This window comes from Cebus imitator, unplaced genomic scaffold (assembly GCF_001604975.1).
Source record: "Cebus imitator isolate Cc_AM_T3 unplaced genomic scaffold, Cebus_imitator-1.0 Scaffold407, whole genome shotgun sequence".
Lineage (NCBI taxonomy): Eukaryota > Metazoa > Chordata > Mammalia > Primates > Cebidae > Cebus > Cebus imitator.
Window position 1 is genome coordinate 1,237,389 of NW_016107722.1, and position 10,589 is coordinate 1,247,977.

Here is a 10,589-nt window from a genome sequence, read left to right on the forward strand (position 1 = left end):
TACTTCATATTCTTGATCTATTTTTTTTTTTTTTTTTTTTTTTTTTTTTTTTTTTTTTTTTTTTTTTTTTTTTGTAGAAATATCTTCCTGTAACAAGTGTACACTGAGCTTTGGAAGGTGCAGACTCTTTGGGAAATCTAGACCCTACTCATTTGCAGTTAACCATCTGGCTTTTTGGTTTTTAATCTTTTCAAACTGAAGTTCCATTGAGCTGAGGTCAGCTTATTTTTTCCAAGTCATGGGGAGCAGAGGGGAAGGAAATGGGGATATGTAGGTCACAAGATACAGAGTTGCACATACGTAAGATGAACAGGCCTAGAGAGCTAATGTACACCATAAGGACTGTAGTTAATATGATATAGCTTTTGGGATTTTTGGTGCTATAGCCACATGCAAAAAAAGTGGAAGTAACTATGTGAGATGATGAGTGTGTTAATTTGCTTGATTATAGTAACCATTTCACTAGGTATATGTATATCAAAACATCCTGTTGTATAACTTAAATAGATACAATAAAAATACAAAATACAAAAGTCATACGTGCAGTAGTGTATTTCCAGAACCTAGTACAGTGCCTAGGACACAATAGGGGTTCAATAAAATTTTGGTAAATTTAAAAAAAAGTCATACTAGGCAATGTTAATGAGCCTTGTAGAGCTTGACAGCCAAACACCTTAGTTGTACATTGCATGTACCTTAGTGTGCATGAGAAGCCTCCTGGCTTCCTCTCTCCCTTCCCTCCTTTTCAGTTAAAGATAAATAAAACCTGTTAAGTTGGTGTCTTATATTTCCAGCCTCTTTGTTCTTGACCCTGCCTGCTTGTGCAAGGAAATCCTCTGTCCCCACTATGTGCCCCATCTCTTCTAAGTTTCTTGAGTTCTGTTCTCTTTTTTCCTTTGGTTCAACACTAAAGGATCAGACGCAGTCGTTTTTCCTCCCAGCTTCCCCATTGGATTCCTTTTCCCTTCACTGATAGTGCTCTCTATCTCCTTTAGGTGCTGAGGGTCTTTTTTTTTTTCTTTTTATAACTTTTTTCCTCTGTCCAAACAGGGAGTGATTGTGTATCCGTGTGGTAAAATATATATAACATAAAGCTTATCATTTTAACCATTTTTTGTGTGTGTTTTCAGTTCAGTGGCCTTGTAGGCCAGAGAAGGGTTTGCTATCAGGTCCCTGATCACAATGGTCCAGCCGTACTTGTGGTAGGCTTGTTCCCATAGGGGAGCCTGAGTGTCTCCCAAGGGTTAACAGCCATCTTCTCTTGTGCTTTGTATATGTATCCATGTCTGGGTCCTTTTGCATGTCTGTGGACTCCCTCCTTTTTTCCTGTTAATTCTCACTTCTCTCTGTCTCTTATTTCTCAGATTGGAGGATAATATTGGCTCTCAAATATATTTATTGGTATATTTTATATTAATGTTCTCTGTGTATGATTTTAAAAGCAAATGAAACATTTCCTATTTCTTTATCATGTGTGGTTTTTTAGTATTTTATCTGTGGGTTAGGGACTATATTTTTAAAAAATTATTAATAAAATATGTTTATTTTAACAGTAAAGAATTATAGTTAGGTAGTACAGTTAGGAAGCAGTCTGTTGTTTTAGGTTAAAAAAAAAAGGAAAGCAGGAATTGTTACTATAAAATTTTGACTTTAAATTTGTTTCATTTTTACTTAAGTACATTCGCTTTTTTTTCTGTATTCAGATAATACATTTGTGGGATAAAAAAGATTAGGAAGTATAGAAATTTAAGACAAAAGCAGAGAAGTGTAATAATCTGTATTTTATAATCCAAAAATACCCACTGTGAATATTTGTCTGTATCTTTCCAAATCTTTATAATTTTTTTAAAGATAAAATTATACATTTTGTACTATTTTGTGACCTGCTTTCATGTAATAGTATATTCAAATATTTTTTCCATATCAAATATATACCCACGACTACATATATAATTAGTATGATAATAACTTCAGAGGCTTTTAATATTCAATGACAATTTTTTTTTTTTTTGAGACGGAGTCTTGTTCTGTTGCCCATGGTGGAGTGCAGTGGCGTGATCTTGGCTCACTGCAACATCTGCCTCCTGGGTTCAAGCAGTTTTCCTGCCTCAGCCTCCTGACTAGCTGGGACTACAGGTGCAGGTCACCACACCTGGCTAATTTTTGTCTTTTTAGTAGAGACGGGGTTTCACCATGTTGGCCAGGCTGGTCTTGAATTTCTGACCTCATGATCCACCCACCTTGGCTTCCCAAAGTGCTGGGATTACAGGCATGAGCCACTGTGCCCAGCTGACAAAATTGTTAGAATGAAGTGATAACTACTGTTTTCCACTAATCCTGTCATTTTTATTCAGTATTAAAAGCCTCTGATGCTATTACTAAATTAATAAATCTTTACAAACTTGTAAAGAATATTGTGTTTTTACAACCAAGGTAGGGTTTTAAAACTTTTTATTTATATATAATTTCAAAAAGTTGCAAAAATAAAAAAGTAAAAGAGCACCCATATACCCTGTACCTGGATCACCTATTGTTAACACTTTTGTCCTTTGCATTATTGTTCTCCCATTTATGTATGTATGTATTGATTGATTGATTAAGGCAGGGCCTTGCTCTGTTGCCAGGCTGGAATGCAGTGGCACAGTCATAGCTCACTCATGGCAGCTTCAACCTCCTGAGCTCAAGTGATCCTCCTGCCTCAGCCTCCTGAGTAGCCAGAACTACAGGAATGTACGACTGTGCCAGGCTAAATTTTTTAAAAATTTATTTTTGTAATGACAGGGTCTTACTGTGTTGCCCTGGCTAGTCTCACATTCCTGAGCTCAAGCAGTCCTTCTGCCATCATCTCCCAAAGGGCTGGGATTACAGGCATGAGCCACCACACCCAGCCTGCTCGTATGTTTATACATACACATATATATGATCGTATATATTTGTAAGTATATCGTATGTATATTTTAAATGAATGATTTGAGAATAAGTTGGATACATGATGATACTTTTATCCCTAAACACTTCAGTGTGGATTTCCTAATAATAAGGATGCATTCTTGTATAACCACAGTATAGTCATCTGCTTTATAAATTTAACATTGATACAGTATTTCATCTAATACACAAGCAATTTTTCTTCTCTAGTTCAGGTTCTGGTCCAGAGCCAGATTTTATATTTGTCATGTATCTTTAGTCTCCTTTAATGTGGAAAATTTCCATACTCTGACATGAGCAGTTTTGAAGGGTATAGTCAAACACACACACACACACACACACACACACACACACACACACGACACACATACACACCCTATTTGTCATGTATCTTTAGTCTCCTTTAATCTGGAAAATTTCCATGCTCTGACACGAGCATTTTTGAAGGGTATAGTCACACACACACACACACACACACACACACACACACACACTCACACACCCTTTTTGTAAATTAAAACATTCTCATTTTGTTTGTCTGATTTTTCTTAGGATCAGATCAGTGTTATGCATCTGCAGCCAGTGAGCTGCCCAGGTGATGATGTGTCCTTTTCAGAGTGCCACCACTAGAAGCATGCAATGTTCTTTTCTCTAATTGGTCATGTTGATTTTGATCTCTTAGTCAAGGTGTTATCTAATTTCTCCACTGTTCTGCTTTTTTCTCTCCCTTGGTCTGTGAGGAGGCACTGTGAGATCATGTAAATACTGTGCTTTTTATTAAAATTTTTCTTTTTGCCTAGATTTAACATCCATTGATGATTCTTGCCAGATTTTATCTTTACTGTGGTGGTTGCAAAATAATTATTTTCCAACTCTAGCCCTCCTTCCAGTCAGTTCTTGGCATTCTACAACAAGCAAGAGACTTCCTTTCTCTCCCATTTGTTTGTTTGCTTATCTGTTGTCTCTATGGCCTCATGAATTTTTCCCCAGTGTTTTATAATTCATGACTGAATTTAATTATTTTGGTGCTCAAACTGCCCTTTCTCTGCTTCCTGCCAAGACTAAGGGTTTGTAGTCAAATTGTATCTGTAGATTACTTGGATTAGTTCTCTCAAAAGTCAGAAAACCATATAAAGAAATACACTCATGTTGTTTTCATCCATATCCCTTCCACCCCTTTCCCACATACGCCAGTCCTTAGAGATACTTGTTTTCTTATTTATCCTCCCTGTTTTTTATTTTCTCTTTTTTCTTACATGAAAGATAGCACATTTTCTTTGGTACACATGCTCTTTTGCACTTTGCTTTTTTTCACTTCAGAAAATCTCCTGGAATTTACCGCACACCAGTTAGCAGAGATTGTCTTCAGTTTTTTGTTTTTGTTTTTGTTTTAACAGCTGCATAGCACTGCACTGTGTGTGTGCTGTGTATATTCCATAGTTATTCAGCCAATCTCCTCTGCTTGGACATTCAGGTAGCCTCCAGTATGCTGCAGTAGCAAATAATCTTATGCTGAATAATACATATGTACATATCTTAATATTGTTAGGATTGTATGGTTGAAGTACAAATGCATGTTGTTTTGTTAGATATTGCCATTGGAATTGTAGCTTTTTGTAAAAAACCATTTCCACTAGTAATATATGAGAGTGTATTTCCGTAGAATGCATTGACAAGTTTTTGAATTTTTGTCAGTCTGATGAGTGAACAGTAAGTGCTGTATTAATTTTAATTAAACGTCTTTTAATATCGTCAAGGCCCATGTTTATATCTTTTTATGAATTGTCTGTTCATGTCTTCTGCCCATTTTTCTATAGAATTTTGACCATTTTTCTTCAGTTTTTAAAAGTTCTTCATAAATTAGGAATATTAACCTTTAATCTGTGACATGCCTTGTGAATATTTATTCTAGTTTGTCATATGTTTTGACTTTTTTATGGTGCTTTTTGTCATGTATATTTTTAATTATATAGTCAAGTGTATTTTTTTTCTGGGTTTCAAGTCATAGTTAATGTCTTCCCTTACGCTGAGACGAAAATGGAATTTATTCATTTTCTTCTAGTACTTGTACAGTTTTATTTTTTACATTAAGATCTCCTATGTGTCTGGAGTTTATTCTTATATATGGTATGAGGAATGCATCTAATTATGTATTTTTCCAAATAGCTATATGGTTATCCCAATACTGTTTATTAAAAAAACTCTTTGCTGATTTGAGATGACACCTTTATAATATTTTAATACATAATTAGGTCTGTTTCTGGACTGTTTATGTTGCTTCATCCATCTGTATATTCATGTGCCAGTTCATACTGTTTTAATTTTAAAGGTTTTGTAGTATGTTTTATTATCTCATGGGGCTAGTCCCCCTCAAAGCTATCTCTTTTCAGTATTTTCCTAGCTGTTCTTTTGTGTTCATTTTTCCATTTGAGAATCTTAGAGTCAGTGCATGTAGCTCTCTAAACAAAAGCGTTTTCTCTTGGTTCCCTTATATCCAAGCTTCTAAAAATACTGTTTAATATTGACTTTCATTCCTCTCCTTCATTTCATTCTTTAGTCCTCTCAAAGATTCCTTTGTCCATTGTGATCACATTAAATTTGTAAATTTGAATACAATTAAAATAACTCTGCCAGATGTCAGTAAGTGATTCCTCTGCAGTGACTATGATTTATACAGATTAATATAAATTTTCCAATTTATCAGCCTTTTTTATTTTTGAGAAGCATTTTTTTTTTTTTTGGCAGAAGACAAAGTATCTAGAAGCAGTTGAAAAGCATTTTTCACATATTTGTGAAATAATATAAGATTTCAAGTACTGACCAGTGTTCAATTTTTATTTTAGATTTCGATGGTGTCAGTAATTCATATTCCTGATAGGACTTATAAACTATCCTGCAGAATATTGTATCAATATTTACTCTTGGCTCAAGGTCAATTTCATGATCTTAAGGTAAGTTGTACTCTGTAGTCTTTTGTTTACAGAGTATCAAAGAATGGCCATTTATGAAGAGGTGATTTTTTTTCAGTTAGTAATTATAGAAGATAACTGTCCTTTGCAATTGGATTTGCTAGCTCATAAATGTTGAGCAGCTCTTATGACCCCCAGTTTTAAAGAGTAATTGTTATTTATAATAATCTTCAAACTTATTTCTTTGATTTTCAGCAACTTTTCATGTCTGCAAATAATAATTTCACTCCCTCCAACAATTCCTCTTCAGAAGAAAAAAACACAGACAGAACTTTGTTGGAAAAGGCGGGGCTCTCTGAAAGTGAAGCTGAGCCATCGGAGGAGAACAGCAAGGACTGTGTTGTTTGCCAGAATGGGACTGTGAACTGGGTGCTCTTACCATGCAGACACACATGCCTATGTGACGGCTGTGTGAAGTATTTTCAGCAGTGCCCAATGTGCAGGCAGTTTGTTCAGGAATCTTTTGCACTTTGCAGTCAAAAAGAGCAAGATAAAGACAAACTGAAGACTCTTTGAAGACATTGTAACACTGAAAAGTACACTTTCTATTAAAGATGCAGAAATATATGATCTTGGAACTCATCATAACATGGAATCTACAGTATTGACCATCAATGAAAATTCTATTTTAACTTCATAATTCTATGGTACCTGGATGATAAAAATTAATTATTCCCTTCTGCTTAGTGAATACTGGAATCTATCTGTGTTGATACATAAAAATTCATTCAACTCTTGAGAAGAATGTAAGAGTTTGGCCTTTTATTAGCTAGATTTCCTATCATGTTAATTAGAAAAAATCATTCTGAAAGGCAATTCATTGAAAATTTGGGGAGGTTAAAGTCTTAAGATTCCTACTACCTTTGATGTAATCTGGAGTACAATTAAGAAAAAACTTAATTCTACTTAAAGTAATTAATTGTGTGTTCCCCAGTTTATACAAAGGAGTTGGAATGAACTGCATTAAATATTTTCCTGAAATACCAGTTTTTATAAATATCCATCTGTTCGATTTCTAATGTCCCTTATCATAGTTACATAAATACAAGTCATAGTTTTTAAGTATAGGTTCTTAAATCATAAATACAAAGTATAATTCTTGACTGTTTTCAGTGTATCATAAAATGATACTTATCTACAGGAGGCAGATATATAAAATTTGGATAATAAGATTTTTTGGGTAATTTATTAAATTGATAGTAAGTATGATTAGATTAGCAGAATGTGATCTTCCAGAGAAGATCTGTAAAACCTTTAATGCCTTACCTTAGATTTCCGCCTGCACAGCAAATCCATCCAAAACTGGGTGGGGACAGTGCGGGGGTGGGCGCAGGCAGGCGTGTTATAGAGCTAGAAGAATCACTAAAAGAAACAACTATTTTTTCTAGTGTATTTTTATTCCAAATAAACCCTGTATCTTTCTGAATAGTAAATTACTTTGTTCATCCATTGTTCTGTCTTTGTAAGAATTGAGAAACTTGTTAGGCAAAAAGATCCCACCCTCTTCTCTTTCCAAGATGACTAAAAGGAAAAGATAAATCAGAGCTTTCCATGTTTTCAGTTATAATTATCCTTAACTCACCAAGAAAGCAGATCATGGCAAATAAACTGTGAACTTCGGGGAGATTTTTCAAGCCTCTTTTTGTCCTGTTTGTATTAAGAATAATGCCTTTGCATCTGTATTTTTATATAATTTTATTCCAACCAGGTATAGCCCTCTGAAGAAGACATTACTCTCCATTTTATGAACCAAATCAAACGTTCATCTACATTCACTAGCTATGTAATAAATACCTTTTGGGAGCCAGATACTTGTTGAGAGTCTGGGCTACAAAGCATCAGGCAAGACTCCTGACGTCAGTATTTGCGCGTAAAAGTAGCATTGATGGCTAATTAGGTACACCCCCCACCACTACTGCCTGCTGGAAGTTCCTAAGACTCTGTTCCAACCCTGCCATTGGAAGCAGGGTAGTCCAAAGCCGCAGTCCCTGCTGCCTTTAACTAGCGGTATAAGAATCTTGAAAAGTCTCTTTGTCGTGTAAATTGGGGGAATATTCATATTCCATCCTAGCTATGCTGCCTCTCTAGATGTCTTTGTACCTTAACTGTCCTAGACACATAGTTGGTTTCTAGTCAGAAGTAGACTTGCACCAACCCTGCATTCTTATTCCATGTTTCATAACCTTTTTGTAGTAAAATATACATATATATAATTAACATTTTAACCATTTTTAAGTGTAAAGTCAGGTGACATTAATTACATTCCCATTGTTTGGCAACATTCATCAGTATCCAACTCAAGAATTTTTTCATCATCCCAGACTGAAACCCCCATACCCACTAAACAATAACTACCCATTCTCCCTCCTGCCAGCCTCTAGCAACTACCATTCTATTTTCTGTCACTATGAATTTGACTCATCTAGGTACTTCATGTAAGTGGAATCATACAATATCCTTTTGTGTCTGTCTAAACTTAGCATTTCTTAAACGTTCATCCATGTCATAGCTTACATCAGAATTTCATTCCTTTTAAGGCTGAATAATATTCCACTGGATGTGAATGCCACATTTTGTTAATTCATTTATCCATCATTTTCATAACTTAAAGATGACTTGCCTCTAGTTTTTGTTGGAGCTAAAGTAATTGTAAATATGAAGGATTTGGTAGGTTATGAAGTAAAAATAAGTACACTGATTCCGAGGGGCTTGTTGTCAGAATTTGCCGGTAGATGTGAATAGTGACATTTTGTGAGTACACCTATAAACTGATTTTATTTCAATGTATCATTAGGAAGATGAAATACTTGCTTATATAGTTGCTGTTTTTCAAAAGTAGCAGCTTTTGGAACCAGGACTACATCTGAGCAGACTTGACAGGTGAGTAGCCACCTCCTCTTTTGGTGACCCTTTCTTTCCAACTTAAAGGAGTTCATTGCAAAGCCATATAATTTAATTGCACCAGGCCTTCAATGCTTCTCAACAATCCTTTAGTTTGATGGACTCCCTGCTGAACTCCCACATAGCTATTTCAGACCTCTTCTACTTTTTTTTTTTGTGTGTGTGAGACAGAATTTTGCTCTTGTTGCCCAGGCTGTAGTGCAGCGGCACGTTCTCGGCTCACTGCAGACTTCAGTTCACTGCAGTCCCCGCCTCCTGGATTCAGGCGATTCTCCTGCCTCAGCCTCCCTAGTAGCTGGGATTACAGGTATTCGCCACCACGCCCGGCTAATTTTTTGTATTTTTGGTAGAGGCGGCATTTCACTATGTTGGCCAGGATGATCTCCATCTCTTGACCTCATGATCCACCCGCCTCGACCTCCCAAAGTGCTGTGATTACAGGCGTGAGCCACCACGCCTGGCCCTCTTTTCAAGTTTTGTATCCCACCACTGTTATATCACCCTCAGTAAAGACCCTTCAAGACGTAGTATGGTGTGGAGGTTATGATGGACCCTGAAGTCAGATAACTTGGTTTGCATTTCAGCTCTGCCTCTTAATGGCTGGTCACCTTGGAGAAGTTACTTTTACAGTTTCCTTGTCTATAAAATGATAATAGAATAAAACAAAAAAATAAAAAATAAACTGATAATAGAGCCTGCCCACAGGCAGTTGAGAGTATTACACCCATGAATATGTGTAAAGTGCTTACACTGGTGATCTCCATAATAAGCCCCATGTGTGATGGGTTCTACTGTAATTTCTTTGCTTAGAAGTTCAAAATCAGTAGACATTTTTTTTTCTCTTTCCCCAAGAGAAGAGATGTATTATATCTCCTTTTGAGGCTAACACTTTACTTAGATTCTTGATTTCATCCCTGCTTGTTCCCTGAACCGATTTAATTACTCATTTAATAACTAAACATAATTATTGAGGGCCAAAGACAGTATACACCTTTGGTCATTGGGGATACAGGAAAGAATAAAATAGGCAAAACTGTTATATCACCCTTAATGATATAACAATTAGTAAAAGATAGATCAATTAGTAAAAGATACAGTATCAGGTGGAGGTGAGACCAATTAGTAAAAGATACAGTATCAGGTGGAGGAGATCAAAGCTGGGATGGGTAGATAGAGAATGTGAGGGACAGAGATTGGGTTACATTGTATTTGAAGGCCTCTAGGAATTTCAGTAGAGACCTGAGGGAGCTGGGTAGTAAGCCAGTTTGCAGTGAAGAGGTCTTAATGACTGCAAGGCTGGGAGTTGCAGTGCTAAGACGGAGATGATTGAAAAAAGAGCAAGTTTGGAGGAAAAGAACAATTGTGTGTTTTTTTGATTGTTTGAGAAGCCCCGGCTGGAGTGCAGTGGCATGATCTTGGCTCACTGCAACCTCCACCTCCCGGGTCCTAGGTCAAGCAATTCTCCTGACTGTCTCCCAAGTAGCTGGGATTACAGGCGCACGCCACCATGCACAGTAATTTTTGTATTTTTAATAGAGACAGGGTTTCGCCATGTTGGCCAGGCTGGTCTTGAACTCCCGACCTTGTGATCCACCACCTCAGCCTCCCAAAGTGCTGGAATTATAGGTGTGAGCCACTGCAACTGGCCTCAATTGTGTTTTTGTTAAGTTTTAGATGCCAGTTCGAAATCTAAGTAGAAATGTCAAATAAGCAGGTGAATATACAAATCTAGAATTCAGGAAAGAGGTCCAGGCTGAAAATATAAATTTGAGAGTCATTAGCATGGTATTT

At 36.3% G+C, this 10,589-nt stretch overlaps 1 protein-coding gene across 2 annotated transcripts in view; it reads left to right on the forward strand.

Annotated features, from left to right (window-relative positions):
• The window catches only part of CGRRF1 (cell growth regulator with ring finger domain 1), a 28,581-nt gene extending 21,050 nt beyond the window's left edge, over positions 1-7,531 (forward strand). The window contains exons 5-6 of one of the 2 annotated variants that reach the window (XM_017509135.2): positions 5,772-5,879; positions 6,093-7,531. In XM_017509135.2, the coding sequence (XP_017364624.1) occupies positions 5,772-5,879; positions 6,093-6,413 (429 nt within the window). In that variant the 3' untranslated portion in view covers positions 6,414-7,531. The remainder of the gene's footprint in view (positions 1-5,771; positions 5,880-6,092) is intronic. The other variant, XM_017509136.2, reaches the window with a different exon arrangement.
• Positions 7,532-10,589: the final 3,058 nt, after the last annotated feature.